Source organism: Empidonax traillii, unplaced genomic scaffold, assembly GCF_003031625.1.
Source record: "Empidonax traillii isolate 1590-97213 ecotype Southwest subspecies unplaced genomic scaffold, ASM303162v1 scaffold383:size710549, whole genome shotgun sequence".
Lineage (NCBI taxonomy): Eukaryota > Metazoa > Chordata > Aves > Passeriformes > Tyrannidae > Empidonax > Empidonax traillii.
This window is the reverse complement of record NW_020955576.1, coordinates 390558-411999: the sequence shown is the minus strand read 5'-3', so window position 1 is coordinate 411999 and position 21442 is coordinate 390558. Positions and strand designations below refer to the sequence as shown.

Genomic DNA, 21442 nt, shown 5'->3' with positions numbered 1-21442 from the left:
CAGCCTGTCAGGAAAAGCCTCTTTCCTGGCACAAAACCCACTCCCAAGTGGGGCTCGCTGTTGGAATAAAGCAGATCTCGTTCAGCACCATAACATTTTATTAAACTACACTATTTCAAGGTCACATTGATGGCAGGGAGAACATTGCTATCAGTGCATATTTCCTGGACTAAGACTGTGTTTGGAGCATCCAGCACTTGCTGAGGAGAAGGACACCGGAATAGAATCCTTAAGAGACAGTAAAAAAACTTCTACAAAAGTCAGGGCAGTTGGGAAACCAGCTGAGAGATCAAACACTTCAAGCCAAAGCTGTCAGGGAGGGTTATTTCTTTTTTAAAAAAAGTTTTTGCTCTTACCTGGTGGTCACCTCCTCTCAGCTGAGGTAAGTAAGGTGGTGCTGGGAAGCAGCAGTTTGGAACTGGCATCCCCCTGTCCCTGCCTGTTCACACCCCACACAAATATTGTGTACTGCTCCTTCACTCGTGGCCTGTGCTGACACCTGCATACAACAGTTTGAAGTGTTCTACAGTTATAAAAACCTGCTGCAGCTCTAGACCAAACAATAAAAAGTAGCAGAAATACATTCTATACAGAAGTAAAAAAACAAACAAACAAACAAACAAAAAAATAAACTCCAAAACAGTTGAGTTTCAGACAAATATTAGAGCACGTCAGGTTGGATTTTAAAAAGTCTTAATTCTAACACCTAGGTCACTATTTCTAGTCTCCCCACAGCACCGGCTCAGAGCTGCTTCCTGGCACAGAGAGGACCCCCCCAGCCTTCCCAGCACCCTCAGGAGCAGGGTCACAGCCCAGGGTGGGGGTGACAGACCTTCCCCAGGGCTGCAGGCAGGGGGGGCAGATGAAATAAGGCCATTTTCAGTCTTCCTGGGGAAGACTCGTGGTGGGTGGAAGGCGTTGCCGGTCCCACCGCGGCGAGGTCGGGCTCTTGGCAGAGCAGGAGGTGGGGACGCTTCCCAGGAATGTGAGGAGTTATGTACAGGAGTCTGCAGGGAGAGGGGGCTGGAGGCTCCTTGCCCAGGGAGGTGATGCCCAGCCAGCTGGGGCTCTGCTCCACGGAGGTGTTTTGGGGGGTCAGTAGCACCCATCCTTCCAGGAGTCATCCTCGGGGGCCGGGGGGGTCTGTGCCGACTGAAGGAACCTGGTTTGGGATAAAAAAAAAAAAAAACAGCTCAAGCAAAGCCTCAGCGACCTGTGATGGCCACAGGTTTGAGGATTTACCACCATCAACATCTCCCTGCCCCTCCTGGGTGGGGGGGAACTGCTGCTGGCACACCCTGGGCACCAACAGCACCAATTCCAGGCAGTTTAGGGAAATTCAGGGACTGCCATCGATCCTGCCCTGCCAAGTTGCCAACATCTTTTCCTGGGGTTTTATCCCATCACCGAGTCCAAGAGAAATATTTTTTCCCTGCAAATAAAGCTGAACAAGTGAAAAATAATCAGGTTTGCAGAGTGCTGCTACAAACTCCCTTTTTAAGATGGTTGTAAAGAAGGTAGACACATTTCAATTTAAGGCTGCAATGGGACATAAAACAATCAACCCTGTTTATTAGTCTGATATCAGCCAGAACATAATAATAAGTCTGAATCTACCTAATTTCCCTCAATCATGAAACTCTGCTGTCCAACTGTAGCATAAATAGCTGCAAAAAAATAGCAACAAGAACAAAAATTGTAAGGTTTTGGCCACCACTCTACGTGCTCTGCTTTCACCCCGTTGTATAAATCATGTTCAAATCAAGCCTTGTTCATTTGTCCCACTTTCCCAACCCTTCTAAAACCCGATTAAGCTTTGGGCAATGCCAACCTACAGACCTGGCTAAAGACTAAGGAAGAAAAAAAAACCCACCACACGTATTTTACCAGAGGCAAAGTCTCAGAGGCTCCAAAAGTAGGTCAGCTGGGAAGATTTCATTAACAAGTACTTTGTAAGAGTTTTTCCCCTTCCCAAAAACACAGGTTATGCACCAAATAATGTTCATTTTCATTTCTAACACAAATCAGTTGGAGCTTCTTAATTTTCCTGGCAATCAGCTTTGTTTTAAAAAAACATTTATTTTTTTAAAATGGATTTAAATTGACAGGTTTGCTCACAGATTATGTGGTAAAAAGGGGGCATCTCTCACCAAGTGATGAGTCCCAGCCTGGCAGTTCACATAAAATTGAATGTCAGAGGTATTTAAGGTTCTGGCACCCTTTGCCTTTTGATTCACTGGCCAAGAATCATCCAAGCTGAGTCCTTCCCTCACAATTCTGTGATTTTATGATTCCATCTAAAGGTATTCAGTAGCTCAGATTCAGCTCCAAACCCACATCCCCCTTTAGAAATGGAGATGAAAATGACTTAAGGAAGGAATTCTTGGCTGGGAGGGTGGGGAGGCCCTGGCACAGGTTGCCCAGAGAAGCTGTGGCTGCCCCTGGATCCCTGGAATTGTCCAAGACCAGCTTGGATGGGGCTTGGAGCAACCTGGGCTAGTGGAAGGTGTCTCTGCCCATGGGCTGGATGGGCTTCTGTGGTTCTTGACTCCCCGAGAGCTGCCAATCCCTCCTGGCCCTGCTGAGGGGCTCTTTGGATCCCTGGTGTTTTCTGAGGGGCTGAGGGATGCAGCCTTTTCCTCCCTTCCCTCCTCATTTAGAGCCTTTCCATGCCAGGCCCACCTGGTACCTCCCGAGTGAGTTTTTCTTTTCGGAAGGTTTGGTCTTGGTTACTTCCAGCTGATCTTTAAGGTCCCTCCCAACCCAACCCGTTTCCATGATTTATAAAGAAGTTTTCCTAAGCTGTGAACTAAAGGCAGTCACTGGAATCCACAAGGTTTGGTGCTCCCACTCACCTCCTGGCCGGGGCCGTCGCCTTTCCCTTGGGCACCGCCATCCCTCCCACGGCCGTTCGCGCCTTCAGGGCGGAATTTTTGGCCCCGGTGACCATGGTGGTGGTTCTGGAAGTGCAACCGGTGCTGGGAGAGCCCGTGTGAAGCGAAGGGGCCTGTGGCTTCCTGACTGCAGAGCCAGGGGCCGTGTAGCTGCAGGGTTTCACCGCCTGCCTGGTGGCCAGCAGGGAGTTGGTGCCCGAGCCGGCCTTGACAGGCGGTCGCACCGTCAGTGGGGACTGCCCGGCACCCGAGGAATACCTGAGCTTGCTGGGAGTCAGACCTGCCCCGGGGAACACAGCGGGAAGAACACTTCAGGATGGTTCAAGAGAGAAAAGGGGACGAAGGGGGATGTGGGAGATGAGGCACTGACCTGCTGACCGCTGCTGAGTCCTGGGAATCCGGCTGCTGGGCACCTGCAGGTCGGACTCCAGGCTGCGACTGCTCCTCACGGAGTCGAGAGCGCGCAGGCTGCTCCTGGCCAGGTTGGGCATGCTGTGCCTCAGCTCCTCTGCAAGCAAAGCACAGCCTGTCTGCTGCTGCTGCTACTACCCATGGAGGTCATCATGGTTTAGGCTGGCTCTTGAAACATGCACTTAAAAGTAGAGGAGTCTGTATCTGGCTCTCAGCTTCCAGGTCATAAGTTTTGAAATCATCGAGGTTGGAAGAGACCTTCGAGATCATCCAGTCCCACCATCACCCCAGCACCACCACAATCACCCCTAAACCACGTCCCCAAGTGCCACATCCAGACGCCTCCTGAACACTCCCGGAGATGGTGACTCCACCGCCTCCCTGGGCAACTCATTCCAAGGCCTGACCACTCTGACAGTGAAATAATTGTTTCTAATACCTAATCTGAACCTCCCCTGGCACAACCTGAGGCCGTTTCCTCTCCTCCTTTCAGCTGGGACATGGTACAAGAGCCAAACCGCCCCGGGCTCCCCCCTCCTGTTAGGAAGTTGTAGAGGGTGAGAATGTCCCCCCTGAGCCTCCTCCTCTCCAGGCTGAGCCCCCACAGCTCCCTCAGCTGCTCCTCAACAGACCTGTGCTCCAGACCCTTCCCCAGCTCCATTCCCTTCTCTGGACAAACTCCAGGACAAACCTTAATGTCCTTTTTGTAGTGAACACAGGACTCAAGGTGTGGCCTCACCAGTGCCCAGCACAGGGGGACAATCCCTGCCCTGGTCCTGTTGCCACACACATTTATTCTCAATAGAGGCCAAGTTGCCTCTGGCTTTGCCCACCTGGGCACATGCTGGCTCACATCCAGCCAGCTGCCAGCCAGCATCCCCATGTCCCTCCTGCTGAGCTGTGTGGGGACACGTGTGTCACTCTGACATTAGCTCAACTGGTTAGAACGTGGTGCTAACAAGGCCAAGGTTGTGGGGTTGATCCCTACATAGGCCCTTCACTTAAGAGCTGGACTCAATGATCCTCAGGGGTCCCTTCCAACCCAGGAGATTCATGACCTTCAGGGGCTCACCTTTGCTCTTGGTGTCCCTTCCTGCTAAGCAGCTCTGCACCCAGCTGTGTGGGGACCTGTGTGTCCCCCCAAGCTCCAGGGGCTAGTGTGACAAGCTCACCTTCAGTCCTGGTGTCCCTTCCTGCTGAGCAGCTCTGCCCCAGCTGTGTGGGACACACATGTGTCCCCATGACCTCCAGGGGCTCACCCATGGAGTTCCCCTCGACTGTTGGTGTCCCTCCCCCCCTGAGCAGCTCTGCCCCGGCTGTGTGGGGCTCTGTGTGTCCCCAGGAGCTCCAGGGCTGGTGGCCAAGCTCACCTTCGCTGTTGGCGTACTTGAGCCGGTCCTGCACGGTGCCGTTGCCCGCCCTGCGCGGGGCGCGGAGCCGGGGGCCGGAGCCCCTCCCGTAATCCACGCTGGACGAGGGGGACTGGCAGCGAGGGGAGCTCAGCGGGGACGGGGAGTACCGGTGGGCGCTGCGGAAGGACAGGGAGCAGTCGTAGTCGTCCTCGTCCTCCAGGCTGTAGGTGTCGAACTCCTGGTCGCTGTAGGTGCCGCGGCGCAGGGAGTGCAGGGACGCGCTGGAGCTGCGCCGGGACACGGAGGCGGAGCTGGAGGCGCAGTCCTGCCGCAGGCCTGGGGACACAGGGACACGGGGACACGGTCACCACACCTTCAGGGAGACCTTCCTTACCCTGCTGCGACACAAAGCTCTGGCGGAGAGCCCAAAGGTCAAGGTGGGGTTGGGTCAAAAGTTGGATTTGATGATCTCAGAGGGCTTTTCCAGCCTCGTTGATTCTGTGAAGGTGGGGAAGGGCCTTGAGGGGAAGTCATATGAGGAGCCTGAGGGTACTTGGTCTGTCAGGAAAAGCCTCTTTCCTGGCACAAAACTCACTCCAAGTGGGACTCGCTGTTGGAATAAAGCAGATCTCGTTCAGCACCATAACAGAGCTCCAGGAGGGTTTGGCTGATCCTCTGGGGCACAGGGTAGGACTCTGGGGATGGGTCTGTGCAAGGCTGAGGGTTGGACTGGATGATCCTTGTGGGTCCCTTCCCACTCAGAATATTCTGTGCCAGTGATTAAATTCACCCTCGATGGAGGGTCAAGTTAACAACTGGTCTTATGGAGACACTCAGGGTTCATGGAATCCTTAAACTGGATCCGTGTCACCCACATCCATCCTCTTAAATTCCAGCCAAGAGTTCACATTCAGCAGACCTCAACTTATCCCCAGACACAAATAACTGAGACTGTGCACCATATACTGCCACCAAACTCCCCTGGGTTATCCAGGAATGGGGATCTAATTCACAGGGTGAGTGTTTTAATTCAATTAATTACACACCCAGCAGCATTTCAACAGGTGGAAACAGAGGTCTGAAGGTCTGCTCCAATGAAGACATCCCTGTTTTGCACTGCCAGCTGGGTTATTTACAATTTATGCCTTTCTCCAAGTCTCCCTGCCTGACAAAACACAGGCAAATTTAACAAAAAGCAGCTGTTCCCCACTCTTCTGCCTTCACAATGAAAATATGAAAAGCTCCCATCGTTCTGAGAATGAAGAGATTTTCTATCTCTCAAAGTGGAAACTCTGGAATGTGCCAGGATTTCCTTGGTGCTTTTCTTGAAGTGATTGCAAAGTGTAAAAGAATGGTCAAGTCTAGAAAGGAGAAGGCTGTTATTTGCTTTATTCACTTGAATATAACTTTTCCTCAGCTGCAAAACAGTGATGACAAGATCTTCTGTCTTATGCTCTTTTTGGTCTCATATCCCAATTCCTAGGTCACAGTAGTGGTTTTTTTTCATTTATAAAGGCACAGTACTAGAAGTAAATGTTTTCCTAAAGAAAGACAGAGAACTTTTTAGTCTCTATTTCCTGTAAATCAAATTAACCCTTCACTTGCACAGAAACACAGCTCCAATCCCTTTTTCCACCTTGCTCTTCAATTAGGACCCCAGCCAAAGTCAACAGCCCTGAAATCTCCCCCATGTCTGGGACACAAACAAGCTAAATTTGCAGAGCTGCCTCTGAGCACTTTACCAGAGCAAAAGTGCAACTGTAAATTCAGCTTTCAGTTTTAGCATCCCTGAACTCCTGGTTTTACTCGTCACAGCAGTGAAAAACCACCTGTATATTGAGTGAAACGAACAGCTTGCAAAGCTCAGCCCTGCAGAGCTTCTGATTTCAGGCTGCTCAGGAACCCTAATCTTGAAATGCAGAAGGTTTTGCTGGGTTATTTCCTCCCAGCTGGGTCATTTCCCACCTGGGGCAGGTCCCCAGAGCAGTCACAGCACCTGTGTTTGCCCAAGGGAGGGGACAACTGCCACTGCCACAACACAGTCCCTGCTGGAACCTCAGCTGTACTTCAGAGACAACCTGGGATGGAGCATTTGGAATATCAAAGAGCACCCACATAATTAACAGAGAGGGGGTTTGGATAATACTGTGGATAAATCTTGAGGAGGATGTTGTACAAGTGCCACATTGGCAGTTTAGGTGTGGAGACTTTCCCAGGAAGCCCCTGCAAACCACCAACGTCATTGTTTCGTTGGGGAAAAGGGGAAAGAGGAGAACACCTGGAATCCCTCTGGAGCTGCCTAGCTGTAACACAAAGGAGGTTGGTGCCACCTACTCTCTTCCTGAAGGCGTGCCATGACCTGGACATCCGTGAGGTCCTGCAGTTTGTACCCCATGGAGATGGAGTCGTCCGAGGTGCTCAGCTCGCTGTCCACCGACGACTGGGAGCTCAGCGCCGAGTGCATGCTCAGGTACCCTGGAGGGGGGACAGAGGACACACAGACAGTCACACACACACCCAGACAACACAGCATCCAGCCCAGGAATCAACCAGGGCACTTGGGAAGTTGGGGGATGGCTGTGAGAAAGAATGTGGGAGTTAGGAATCACTCGAGGACACAACCGTTATCAACCTGCGGTTTTCAGGAGTTGGGGGAGAAAAACTGTGGAATTCTGCCCAGAGGGTGGCAAAGGGATCCCCAGTGGGGGATTTTGAGCTTAGGGATATATTTCAAATATCAGTAATACTGGTGCTTATCTTGAGGAAAGGGCAGCTGTTGATCTAGAAATTAAGCAGCAAAGTTACCCAAGGTGCTGACTGGGGTGTCGCTGAGCGGTCAGAGCAGCAAAAGGATCCCAGGAATAAAATAAAAGAACCTCAATCATCAGCTCTGCCCTCTGCTTTTGCAAAGCAGAGCTTACCCTAAATCCCATCCTCCCACTTCTTGAGGTTTACTCATTTTTTTCCCCTCCCATCACAAGCCAAAGTCTCTCTTAACAGGGAAGGACAGGGCTTGCTCATGAAAACCAAACCGGGAGGATCTTTCCACCAGGGAAGTTCTTCTGTTTGAAGGATGATGATGATGATAATAAAAATATCATCACAATCACCCCGAAGTGCAAATTTTTACCTCTTGGTATTTTTAAGTCAAGCAAGTCAGTCTTTTCCTTGGCAAAAAGGAGTTCTATTTGCTGCTGAAATGGGGAGAGAACAAGCTCTGAGTTTTGGGTTACTGTGGGAGGGCTGTGAGTACAGACCCTATATCTTACAGAGCTACTTTAGAGAGGACATCATGAATTGACTTAATTAAGTCCAAGACAAAGTTGCAATTAGTACTTCATAGCTTCAGACCCACAGGAAGCAAAGTTAAAACACAATCTGCTAAAGCAAGAGCCTAAAGGGTTCTTTACACCTCTTTCAGCTTAAGAAGTAAATCCTGCTCAAGCAGGGACTGAAATAATCACTTAAATAAAATCAACAAGTAGAGATAAACCAGGAATAAAATCAGGCTCCCAGTGTATGGTGTCATTCCCCACTGGCTTGTCCTTTAGTTCCCAGTTTTCCTGCCATGTGCTCACACTTGCAGGCAGTGCCCCTCCTCAATAATGCTCAACAACGATGGGAAAATAAACCATTTCCCAGCAAAGCATCTCAACCCCATCCCTGAGCAGCCCTTTCCAACTGTGGGCAATTCCAGGATAAAGCAGCAGGTTCCCAATATAAATAAAACCCCTTCAGCCAGTTTGGAAGAGCAGTAACCACTGACATGGAAAACACAGGTGTAAGTGCAGGTGTAAAATAAATCTCTTCCATGGGCACGGAATAATGAGCTCAATTAACCTCAAATTCCCTGTTTGAAAGGCATCAACCCATTCCTTTCCTCCTGGGGTCAGGAAAAGACAGCGGAAGCAGCTGAAATAAAGCCATCCTTTAGGATGTGGCACAAGGAACAAGCAGGAGTTTCCTGCTGGAATTACCACCAACAGGTGTATTTTTAATATCAGCTTTATAAAAGGCAGAGTTCCCAACTCAACTCCACGTGTTCAGCTCGTTTCAATTTACAGCACATCTCCAAAGCAAAGCTGCACCTGTGAAAACATTCCCAGGCAACCCTTTTTTGCTTTTTAAGAAGGTAAAATAAAAATAAAAAAAAAAACCACGAAGGTTTCTTTCACATCAAGTTCCATTGTTAAACTGGCAGTTCTGTTTTCAAACATGCAAAGCAGGATTTAGCAATTTCCACACAAAACAAACAAACAGGGAAGGCTCCTTTGATAAACAAAGCCGAGAGGCAAAGCAGTTGTGCCAGGAAACAGCAGGAACTGCACCAAGGATAATAAAAATGAAGCTCCTGGAAGAGGGGCTGTGGCCCCCATTTTGGAGGAGCTTCGTTCTCACACCTCCAAACCCACCCCTGAGCTGCCTCCGAGGTAGGAAATCTTCCTCCAAGCACATTTAAGGCTGAAGGAAAGCTTTTGGTGTTTTGTTTTTTAGCTGCCCACTCAGCCAACTGAAGGTTTTACCCTGGAGACTTTTAGCTTACAGCACAAGTGTCCGTGACCTGCATTAAATCCGGATTTCCAAAAGAAACTGCCCCAAAGTCTCCCACCCGAAAACTGAACCTGAGTAACTTTATAAAAGGAAAACACCTACAGACCAGAACATCATTCAAAAGCAATGTTTACTTTAAGTCCCTTATAATTAGTCCAACTTAAAAAAAAAAACACAGAGAGAGAGAGAAAGTTCTAAAATCCCAAAGGAGAAACAACTCCAAGCCATTTAAAATGCAAGGAGCTTTTCTCCCACGGAACAGACACCACCAAAAGTGAGCAAACCCCCCCCCCACGGGTGGAGGTGCAATAAGCAACTTTTCCCTAACTCCTCCTTGCGTTTTAAACAGCCCATGCTCCACATGCCATGCCATACCTGAGCTGCCACAGGTTAGTAGTGCTTTGTTAGTCGATTTGAGGTGCCCGGGAGAGTTTAGTGCATTGCTACAGGAGCCTGGCTCTGAATTCAAGTTGGGAGATGCCAGGGGGCTGCAATACAGGTTTTTCCATCTACTGGCTAGAAGGAAAAAATACAAAAAAGCCATAAAAGGTTATCCAGTTGTTTATGAAACACAGAGCAAGATAAAGAAACAAGATCTAGAGGGGAGCAAACACGATTAAAGGCCGTCACAAGGGGATTTCAAACGAGGTGTGACGTGATGTCACCTGTTTTGTCCCTTCTGAAGAATTCCAAGAATAATTCCTGACAACCTTGGCTTTAAAAGAGCCACATATTTCAGAAAATTCCAGTGCTGGGCTTCCCAGATGACTGTTTCCATCAGTATTTCCCATTTCTACTCCTCCCCTTCCCTTTAAAGAACTCATGGAACTTCATTATTCCAAAGTTGTAACGATGGAATCAAGACAGCATTGAAGTACAGAAACTATGCCTTTGGATTAAAGGAGAGCAAATTAATATGGAAAACCAACTATCTGAGTTAAATTTATTTTCAGCACGCACACTGATGTGGTCATGACACAACCAAAATAAGCCAGGGAGCGAAAGTTAGTCCATCTATCCTTAGTGGAGCTGGAAAGAGCAGCTACACCACTGAGGAAAATGCTGTGGATATATCTGTGTATTATTATATATGTGGAGACTGTGATCTGGATATATTCAAGGAGTTGAATTGCCCACAGAACTCAATTCTCCCCGTTCTGAGCACATCAGCTAAGAAAATATCATAGATTCACCATATAAATACATTTTCTGTTTGATTTCTCCCACATAGGTCAGAGCATTTTAGTTAAAAGGAGGGATAGAGCACAACTGAAGCCTGGAACGTTTCAGGCAGAAAGCAGAGAGGTGGTTCAATGGGTTTTCATTCAAATTTTTCAGTACAGATGGTTTATAAAAGCAAATGAAGTTTGTCCTCAAAGTCTATTCAGGAACGTCGAGGTTAAACTCCAGAAAAGCCTGAGCACAAACAGTGCCAGACACTGTTAGCAGGAAAAAAAACCAACCCAAACCCCCAAACCAGCGACCTCAGACTCGACATCCCTGAGGCCAAATTAGCGGTGCAAGGGAAAATTCACATGGAGACAAACCCAACATCAAACCCTCGCACAACAAACTGGCAGTTGTGTTTCCAGCACTTAAGAACAGCCCTGAACTTCCAAACAAACCCTTCCAAGCCCTCAGTGTCCTTGGCTCTCAGGATTTCAGCCCCTTTTCCACATGTTTGGAAGGACAAAGGTAGGATGTCCAGCTGCTGCATCCCACTGATGCAGAGGGAGGAAGAGAATAAACTCATTTTTGTCCTGAAGAAAACCCTGCCTCGGTTCTAAACAGCTCCATGTTTTCATTCCAGGCACATGGAGGCAGGATTTCCCCTCAGGATTAAGTGACACAGCCAAAAGCCACCAGAAAGTGCTTTTAGGGGATGAGAAAACTGGAAGACAAACTTGGTTTCCAACTGATACAGTTTCTTCAAGTTGAATATTTCGTTTTTGTGAGCTTGGAGCAGCAGACAACTATTTTACACCCTTAAGAGCTGGGGAGGGGAAAGAAAGGAGGGAAAGAAAGGAGGGAAAGAAAGGAGGGAAAGAAAGGAGGGAAAGAAAGGAGGGAAAGAAAGGAGGGAAAGAAAGGAGGGAAAGAAAGGAGGGAAAGAAAGGAGGGAAAGAAAGGAGGGAAAGAAAGGAGGGAAAGGAGAGGGGGAAGAAAAAGGAGGAGGAGAAAAAAGGGGGGGTAACCATTAGAAACACTCAACAACACTAGGACTTCTCATAAGGAACAAAGCTGCAATCCCAATTTCCTGGCATTCTCTCCCACCCCCTCCCCTATTTTTCCTTGACACGTTTTTCCCATTCAAAAACTTTTAAATCCTGAAAAACTGAACCATTCCAGAGCCTGAAAACCCCGAGATCTTTTTTTTTGCTGCTTGGATTCTGACCACATTAAAAAGAAATTGGAGTGAGAGCCCCTACCTTGGTCCAGCCTGTTGATGAGGGTCCTGCAGGCTGCCTCGATCTCAGGACTGGGATTATCCAGCACCTGCCGGCACCATTTGAGGGGGGAGGATGTTTTCTCCTCTGCAGATTTCCTTGGGGACACATAGAGCCTTTAAATTTAAAAAAAAAAAGCTCTTTAATTCCAAGTAGCAGTTACTAGGATACACCTGGCAGTAACTAGCAGTTGTGCAGATGAAAAGGATTCGAGTTTGAATTGTGTGTTACGACCAAGAGATAATTTCCGACCACAAGAGGAAAATTCAAGGGTTGGTAGAAAAATTACAGTCACTGTAACCCCTCCACTTCCCCCTTCATTATTCCCTATTTATTGCCTCCTGACACTTCACACCCAGCTCCATCTTTTTCAGGGAGCAGAGATTCAGCCTGTTCCCTCCTGTCTCCTACAGAAGCTTTTCCATGCCGAGCTTTACACAAAACCATAACTCAAATAAAAACAAAAACAAAAAAAAAAAATCCAAGAGCTGCTTTGCTATTGCCAAAACAAACACGAGCACAAATATTCCTGAATCTCCAAAGGTACCTTTTTAGGAAAGACAACACACACACACAACCTTCCCAGTATTCCTTCACGGATAAATGAGCATTACAACCACTCAGATCCAATAAAACACGGGGAGCAAAAAAAGTGCTGCTCCCTCCCTCTGGATTTCTTTTACAGTTCAGACCACAAAAAGAGCAGGAAAATCATCAACCAAGGAAAAAAGAGGCCAAGAGCCTCCTTAGGGCAGGTCACGCTGCTCTTCCCAGGTTTGGGGTCAAGGGAGAAAATCCTGCTCTCCTTCAGCAGTCCTTGCTCTCCCCAGCTCCTTCCCTGGCTCGGAGCGGGGCTGTTCCCAGGAATATCCCAGCTGAGGAAGGAACACTTTGTGGGATTGCCAGAACCTTTTCCCTGGCTGCCAGAGGACCCTCATATTTCAGCTGACAAGAGAAGCTTTTACTCGCAATTTTCCCCCAAAGTCAATCAGGTAACGCAATTTTTCGGAGCGCTGAGAGGGATCTGATAGAATAAAATTAAACTAAAATAAAATCCTGGTTTGATTTCACAGCATCAGGCTCACTGTTTTCCTTTTCCAGGTGGCTTTGGGGATGGATTCTTTGTTTAAAAAGACACAGAATTTGATTTTTGGTGGGTATGGCTTCCTGGGCTGTTCGATTTGCCAGGTTAATTTGGCAGTTCATTCCAAGGACTCAGCACGTTCTGCTGAAAGGGCTTTGAATTCCCGTTCCCTTCTGTCAAATTGCAAATAAAAATCAGTTATTTACACAGTTACAAAATGCAGGATGTCAACATTTGGGCCACATATTCCCAGTTTGATGTACTGGGGTTTTACTGCATAAATTATGAAACAGCAGTGAGATTTTCTCCAGCTGCTGAGAGGAAACCTTTAGATAAAAATATCTTTATTTTCTGCTGACTAATGGTTTGTGTTTTATTTTCCCCACACGAGGTATTTTACAACAAACACCCCTGATAAAAGCCAAGTGGTTGTAGTTGTTCCACAAGCACAAGGTGAGATTATTTTTTTTCCCCTCCATTAAGATTGCAGGCATTCAAAAATAATTTGTGGGACAATCTGCAAAAAAAAATCCTGCAAAACTCAAGATTGGCCGAGAATTTCAGACCCTCAACACACAGAACAGTCTGTAAATGCTAAAAAAAGAGAACTCAGGCAGCAGAAAGCCCCAGAACCAGGACGTTGGCAAATTAAACTGAGTATAAAGTGAAGCTCATTTTTGAGCTTGGTTTGCTGTGCATCTTCCACAGCACTTGGCACCAGCAGCTGCAGCAGCTCCAAAAACAGCAAACACTCCCCTGATTTTCAAACCTTTGAGTTCCCCACAGTGCCAAGGAGAGAGACCTGAGGCAGCTAAATGTGCTTACAGCAATTTAGGTTTAGAAGATACACCTCCACCAAGCACCAAAAGGCAGCTGAGTTCTTCTACAAAGCACGGGTTTCAAACAGGTAACACATTTATTTGCCTTTCCTTTCCATATCAGAGAGTTCATTTTCAGATTTATTACTGTGCTTTGCTGTTCTCATCTCACATCTAAACACTCCTGCTGACCAGAAACACCCACACTGACAAGACACAGGGAAAAAACACTGTCCAGGGCCTGAAGGGATGGAAACACAAGAGGGAAAGTGGAGGACAATCCACACAAAAACTGAGCTTTGAGCCTTTATTCCCAAGAAAGACAAGCTGGAAAGGGGAGGGGGGGGAAATGATACTGCAAAGACACTTTCTCATGTCTATGTGGGGACTAATCCTGCTGAATAAACCCCCCCAAAGACACTTTCTCATGTCTACGTGGGGACTAATCCTGCTGCACAAACCGCCCCAGATCTAGTCAGGAAGTCACAGCAGCTCCAAGGATTGAATCACTTTAATCCCCTGGCCTGGCCAAGAGTCCCCACGAGGATCAAAAGGCACCTCGGGGGTCAAGTCCAGAGCTGAGTGTTGATGCTGAGCAGCATCTGCAGCAACCCTGCAGCACATCCAGAGCCTTTTCTCCACCTCTCTGGCACCACAACTGAGCAATTCCCCTGCCCACCCCTCGTTTTACAGCAGTGGAAGATGTGGCCAGGCAGCCAAGGCCTCCAGCACTTTCCTCAGTCACTCAGCCTCTGCCATCAGAAGGAATTCACCAAGAATTCAAGTTGTGCTTTGCCCTCAATGCCACAAGGGCAGGGAGGTTTTCCCTTCCAGGGGACTCTGCAAGGAAGGTGGGTCTGGGAATGCTCCCACAAAGCTGCCCAGAGGGTTTGGAAGGAGCTCAGAGGGTGTCCCAGCGAGGCAGATGTGACACTCTCTCGCGTGTCACCTCACTCAGCTGGCACAGGCAGGGAACGTGCTCCTCACACCACAGCCAGGAAAAGGTTGGGATGAAGCACCTGGACATTATTTAATGCTAAAATCACCTTGAGAAGGTTGGAATAAAGTGACCAGGCTGAGAAAAGAAGACCTTGCAAAATTGCTGCTTTTAAGTCACGTCCAACTTGCCAGCAGAGTCCTGTCACAAGGAGAGATCACAGGGAAACAAGACGTGGGAAAGGCACAAATCCAGGGAATTCAAGTTCTCCCCCAAATCAGGGGCACAAGGTGATGTGTTGGTATAATTCCTGGATTTTGTGCTTTTCCAGAATTTCTTTGCCTATCAGCCAACAGCAAGTTGAATTCCAGTACTGTGAATTAAAAGCCTTAAAACAAGAATATAGAAAGTCACTGGGCAGGGGGCAAGGCTGAAAACACCAGGAAAATCCAGGGAACACCAGGGAACTCCCAGGAAAATCCTAAGTACTGATTCTTAGAGCAAACCAAGCTCCTCCTCCCTACAAACACCAACTCAAGGGCACTCCATTTGAACAGGGATTCAAGCAGGAGACAACAAACCACTGAGCTGAAGGGTAGCACAGCTTGCCAGTGGAAAGTTTTTGGGAATGAAAACTGTGCAAGGCATGGATGCAGCAGCAACACAGGGGGTTCACCTGAGGGACAGAGATTCCTTCTCCTCCTCAACCCCCTCAAAAAAACCAGGCTGAGCACACCTGTGCATTCACACAGACACCCTGAAGATTTGACATGTTCCTCTGAAAGGAGCTCTGGAATTTAAAGGAAAGGTAAAGGGGTTTGTGGGAATGTTGTGGTGGTTTCTTTTAAAAAAGCAGAACAGGACATAAGAGCTCATCTGAAGGCCCGTGTTAAACCACTGGCAGTTCCACCACTGGGATCAAGTTGTTAAGCAACAGCAGGAGCAACACGGGGCAGACACAAACACAGGCTTGGTTCCTTCCAACAAGGAGAAAAACTGGAGTTGTTCAAGGTGAGGCAGAGATTTCTCATCCCATCTGAGGGGATGGAGGCAAAAATCTGGCAAAAAGGACAAAGAGTATTGAAAAAATTTAAGGTGTTCAGTTTTACTATTTCTTGATCTCTCTCTTGTCTATTAACACATTAATAAGCACGTTTTATAGTCCAGAGAGGGATGGAATTTGACTCATTTCATCCTAACTCCAGGTCGAAATTCCCTCTCCCAGGTCTCAGCAGGAAATGTGACATCCCTTGGTCTGTTCAGCTGGAGCAGAGACCGAGGGCAGAGCTCTTGGGGGGCTGCAGCTTCCTCAGGAGGGGCAGAGGAGGGGCAGCTCCAACCTCTGCTCTGGGAGCAGGGACAGCCCCCAGGGAATGGCTGGAGCTGTGGCAGGGCAGGCTCAGGGTGGATCTCAGGGAAAGGTTCTTCCCCCAGAGGGTGGTTGGCACTGAACAGGCTCCCCAGGGCAGTGGGCACAGCCCCAAGGCTGCCAGAGCTCCAGGAGGGTTTGGACAACGCTCTCAGAGACTTGTTGGGGTGTCTGTGCAGGGCCAGGATGATCCTGGTGGGTTCCCTGCAAACTCCAGAGATTCTGTGATTCTCTGAACTGGCAAAACACCAACCGACTAAACCCCCACAAAGCAGGGGAATGCACAACAAACAGCTGAGCACCAATCAGGGCGTGAAAACCAGCAAACCAAACACACACAGAAAATCACAACCCATTACCTACTGCGGGGAGCACCCAGGAACGGCAAACACTGAGCAACACAAACAAGAGCATGTCTGGTTTGTCCCCTCCTGTTGGGATAACAGCCTTCCCAAAACACCTTGGGAGCCTGAGGGGAGCACCCCACACCGACCTCCCCAGCATGGAAAGCCCAGATCCACTCGACTGGGTCTCCAGGATATTTACAATTTTGAGCAGCTATTTGAGAAAGGGACCTGAGGAAGCAAAGAGAGGGCAGAGTTACAGCTGTGGGTGGGGGGCACTGCCTCGGGTTTCACACAAGCTCCAAGCTCAGGCACTGCCATGAGCTGTTAAAAACAAAGCCTTACACAAGTCTCAGCCAAATACACCAAATAATTTCAAACCAGAGCAAGATTCCTCCTGCACTCCCAGAGAAGCCCTCCATCCACCTCCCAGGGAAAGGGCTTTTGCTGTTCCTTATCCAGCCCAAGTGGTAAAAATCCACACTAGAGGTTTTCTAACCTACTAAGAAGTCACAGGACAAAAAAACACAAAAACAGCCTGTTTAAAAACACAACCTGTTTTTAAAACTAGAACGGGGAAGATGGAAGATGTCAAATGTCTCTTTTTGAAAGCTTCCCACTCCTCGACCCCTTTTTTAAACACTTCCAGACTTTACAACAATATAGAATGAATTCTTAGTATTCTTTAAGGTGTAAAGCATCCCCTCTAAAGATGATATAAAAGAACTCACCGGCAAAAAGGACTGGGCTTGTTACAATTTATCAATTCCATGACAGGAAAAAAACAAAGCCATTTTCAAAAATCAGAAAGTATCTGAGTGCACATGACATGTATCAATATTAGCTACAGTTTTTTTTTTTCCTTGTGTATCATATTAAAAAAAGGATTGCAAATACAACAACAAAGTCAGCTATTCCCTTTGACTGCTCAACCTCCACCCAGGCAGGACAAAATTCCCCCAATCAGCAAAGCCACCTTATTACAGCTGATCCTAAATCCGCAGATTAAGAGGGGTTTTGTTGGTTTATTTTTTGGTTTGTTTTCCTTTTTATTTTTCTGGGGGAAAAAAATCCCCTCCTTCTCCTCCAGGCAGTTTTTTGGTTATTGCAAAGGGAATGCATCAATACCCGGATGGGCTGGAGGGGAGATGTGTTTATGGTGGGAATTTGGGATACCTGGCAAGAGTCACAGGCACACAAATACTGATTCTTCCTTCCCCACTTTCAGAACAAGCTCTGGAACAAGAGGCCATCATTGAAAAGAGCTTCTTGTTCCCTCAGGTTTGTCTGAGGAGAGGAAAAGGGAACAGATGGGAGAGATGCAGAATAATCAAAGGTAATTTATGGAAACGGCACAAGTGCTTTGTACCATCCCATTATCCAGCTCCTCAAGGCACCTCTTTTCCACATGTTACCCCATTCCAAGAAAACACAGGGATCCTGCAAAGTCTGGAGGGAAAGGTACCTGGGAAAGAAGGATCTTCTTCGTTTAGATTAAAGACCTGAGCTCCTGGGCACGGGATCCCTCCTGATGGCACTGCAGACAATTCCCTGCCTGTCCTGTATAAACAGGAATATAAAACTGGCTGCTCTCATTAACATGGAAATAATAAAGGCTGCCTTCCAAATTCAACTTGTTAAATGTAGTCCCCTTATTTATTTATAAGGAATCTGCTCAAAATGCTGTTTAGGAATGCTCAAGAGTTTCAGGGATCAAGTCAGAACCAGTACTTGGGTTTTAATAATAAGCTTGCAAAAGAAAAAAATAATCCTGTTTTAAACATAACCTTGAATTTAGGCTTGAGTTGATGGCATTACCTCATTGAGTCCCACTCCATTAACACAAACTTTATCTTCAATTTAACAGCTAATGAAGGTTTGGGTTGTATTCAGCAGGGCTGCCCTCACTGCCAGATTCATCTGGCTACACAAATCTGAAACCCAATTTGCAAAGCCCTGAGGCTTCAAAGTCTTCAAAATTAAGAAAAATTAAGAAAAAAAATGAGGAAATGAAGGTAAAATCCCAAGTCACAGCTATTGCATGAGCTGGGATTCGACTGAAACTTTAAATTTCCCTTGCCCTTGCTGATTTATAACACAAGTTCCAAACGAGGAGGCTGGTGGAGGGGAGAGTCCCACAGAGTCAGGTCAGTTCAGGATTACATCATTGATCTGCTTCAGTTCATGTCTGAACAAAAGAGATGGTTCACTGCAAAGAACCAGCCTTCAGGAAAGGGAAAGGGTTCGTCTCCTCAGGTACCACAAATCCCACATGGTCCAGGGATTCTTATTTACAACATTCTTATTGAAATGCAGCATTTGATGTACAAGGTTTAAAAGTTCTGTTGCTCGTTCATCTGCATGAGCTATCTGTGATTAAACTTAGAGGGAAATGAAAGCTTCTGTGCTTCAGAGAGAAGAAAGGGGGAAAGACAAGCCCTACAGTTGAAATGATTTCTTAAAAATGATGTTCTGGTACACTGGATATAAAAATAAGAAGAGCCCATAATGAGACCTGAATTCTTATTGCTAAAAACGAATAGAAATCACTTCACACCCTTAAAAGTAACTGCACACCCAAACACAGGAATTCCCACTAAGTTCCCTTCCCCCTCCAGCCCCCAGGCCTGGAGACACGTACCAGCAATCCTCCTCCTCAGTGCAGTTCTCAAGTTCTAACACTTTCACTTCGTCCAGATCTGCGTTGTTTGAAAGGCTCTCTAGGTCTGCACACTTTTCCCTGGGATCCTGCTCGTGGATTCTGGCCGTGGGATGGATCCCCAGCAGCTCCGAGCCGTTCCTCGCATCCACGCAGGAGGAGCACCTGTCGATGCCATCCTTGGGAGGCACCTCCTCCTGGGGGGCACTGTTGCAGCTGTATTCCCTCTGGGCATCCATGGCTCTTCTGAAGCAGTTGTCCTCTCCTTCCTCCTGCCTCATTTTGCTCAGCTGGCTGTGCAGATCCGCCATGATCTGCAGCTCCTGCTTGTCGGCCATGGCGTTGATGCTGTTGTTGAGCTCCGTGCCGTTGAGGCCGGCGTTGTCGCCCGCCACGCTCGTCCCCAGCACGTTCCTGCTGCTCTTGCTCCTGGGGTGCTGGTTCTCCAGCTCCAGCCTCCTCACCAGCTCCCGAAGCTTCCTCACCTCCGCCAGCTCCGGGCCCACCTCCTGGGGCGCGGGTTCCGTGCCGGGGCCCATGGCCGGGTGTTCCGGGGGGGCTCTGCCCAGCTCGGGCTCCAGAACGTGGTCTTGCTGGATCACCGGGGCATTCCCGGGCACCACCATCATCCAACAGGCACTGCAAGGCACGGAAAACGTGTCAGAGATTGCAATCAGACATCGAAAGGTCTGGCTTTTATAAGGACCAACCAAGCCAGGGTAGGGGGTGTCCGAGTTTAACCAAAATCACCGATTTTGAACGTTGCAAACTCCGCAAACCCCCTGCTTTTGTACAATTAGGGTGTGCACCTGTTGGGTTATAAGTGAGCTCATATAAAAGGAAGCTGATTTAATCCCCCACAGTAGTTTGGTTGCCATCTGTTTACCAACAAAATGCAAAATAAAGGCACTGGTGGAGCAAAGTCAGGAAGCCTCGTTAACGAGGTGCTGACGTCAGGCAAGCGCTGAGAAATGGTAAAAACATCCTTTGTTTAATACCAGGTTTATCCTGCAAAAGCAGGAAAAAAAAAAGCTTGAAAACGTTTCTTGTATCACCTTCTACCACAGTTAAGGACAGGAACCACAGTCACAGGAAAATGAGCACAAATAATGCCTTTATTGGCACGTTTTCCAGTTACAGCTGAAAAGAGAGAGGTGCAAACACAGCCAAACTCAGCAAAAAATACAGATATCCCCCCATAAGATTACATATTCCACTAAAGTTCCATCAAATGAAGCCATCCCTCTGGTTTTCCTTAGCTGAGAGAAGGAAGAGTGTGCAGCTGTCACTCAGGCAGCTTCAAACTGCACAAGGTTTTTTGTTTCCCAAAAAAACTGAAGTGCATTTAACAGCAGTTTTACAGCACTCACAGAATCATAAGCACACACTGACTTTTCCCCTCTACTAATGATTCATGTCAGTTTTCAGTTTCATTGGGTGCATTAATTTCCAAGTTGACTCTTCACTGCAAAGCCCTAATACTGAAAATCCCCCTAATTAATGGTCCACAGAGCAAGTAAAATGGCTTAAAAATTAAAAATCCTTCCTATTCTGCAGGAGGGCAAATAGACTGAGAGAAGAGGGGGTGAGACAACACAGCCAATTCACAGTTTAAAAGATTTGATGCAGGTGTTACAACTGCAATCAAACCCTGATTATTTTATTTCTTTTGCGGCTGGGGATGTTCTTCCTGTCCCTCCCTTTGCTGCCTGAAAAACTACCTTAAAAATAAGGCCAAAGTGGCTGCTGGTAGAGGAAACCACAAAAATTAACTGTCACACAAAGCAAGGAAGGTTAAAAGTAGACACCCCTATAGTACATCAGCACCTCTCTACTCCTTAAGTCGCTTGTAACAGCAGTGTCTGGGTACACTTTCCAGAAAAAATACCATTTTATTTTGTTGGGTTTTTTTACCTGGCCTCTCTTTTTTTAATTATTTTTGTCCTCTACGTGCAAGATGAAGATTTGCAGCTTCCATTTGAACAAATAACGAACACGAACAACACTTGTGTGAAGAGCTGAAAGCTGCCACAATTTACACGCAGCCCATAAGCAGCGCTGCCAAAGGCGTTTCGCCTCGGGAAAAGGAAATTCAAGTGTGCAGTTACCAAGCAATCCCATTCCTACTCCTGTGCCAGCTTCCCAAAAACCTCCTTGCGCGGATTCTCACTCCTAAAGAGCCACCCGATCCCTTGTGGGTACGGGCACGGTGTGATTTCCAGGGAGTAAGGGACCAGCGTGATTCCCAGAGATATCCCAAAGCTCAGGAACTCTGAGGACGTGCCAGCAGGGAGTTTAGGAGTTCCACTGTCCAAGCCAAACACAGTAGCAAGCAGGTGGGTCACCCAAAAAAATCCCTTCCCCTGCAAGGTGAGGAGCTCCAAAAAAAAATACCAAAACCAAAACACCAATAAAAACCTCAAACGTAAATGCGGGGGAAGAGCAGATTAAAAGCAGCAGTTCAGTAAGTGTAAAAGCCACCCAAATAAAGCCGCGGGGACACAGGAAAGAAAAGATACAAACGTGCAAAACTTAATTTCATTGTGTAATGAAATAGAGGGGGAAGAAATAAAATA

The 21442-nt window shown here is 47.5% G+C and overlaps 1 protein-coding gene across 3 annotated transcripts; it reads right to left on the bottom strand.

The window, feature by feature from the left end:
• Window positions 1–59: 59 nt before the first annotated feature.
• LOC114062109 (SLAIN motif-containing protein-like) lies at window positions 60–20868 on the bottom strand. Of its 3 annotated transcripts, XR_003572311.1 has the most exons (10): window positions 20781–20868; window positions 18849–19505; window positions 11638–11771; window positions 9584–9724; window positions 6992–7132; window positions 4676–4993; window positions 3265–3402; window positions 2856–3174; window positions 833–1162; window positions 60–499 (listed from the first exon to the last, which is right to left on the bottom strand). XR_003572311.1 is itself a non-coding variant. In XM_027893172.1 (9 exons), exons 2-9 carry the CDS (start codon window positions 19493–19495, stop codon window positions 1096–1098), a joined length of 1905 nt encoding a protein of 634 aa, XP_027748973.1. In that variant the 5' UTR covers window positions 19496–19505; window positions 20781–20868; the 3' UTR covers window positions 60–1095. The 3 variants fall into 3 exon arrangements, 2 of the variants coding, with proteins under 2 accessions (XP_027748973.1, XP_027748974.1); XM_027893172.1 differs by having other exon boundaries at window positions 60–1162; XM_027893173.1 differs by lacking the exon at window positions 9584–9724 and having other exon boundaries at window positions 60–1162.
• Between the last annotated feature and the right edge of the window lie 574 nt (window positions 20869–21442).

Bases quoted from the DNA above. Each gene is read 5' to 3' on its own strand.
- LOC114062109 (XM_027893172.1), bottom strand. From the start codon at position 19,495: ATGATGGTGGTGCCCGGGAATGCCCCGGTGATCCAGCAAGACCACGTT. The intron at 11,772-18,848 runs GTACGTGTCTCC...TTAAATTTAAAG, and splicing joins ACTGAGGAGGAGGATTGCTG to GCTCTATGTGTCCCCAAGGA. The intron at 3,403-4,675 runs GTGAGCTTGGCC...CTTTGCTTGCAG, and splicing joins CAAGTACGCCAACAGCGAAG to AGGAGCTGAGGCACAGCATG.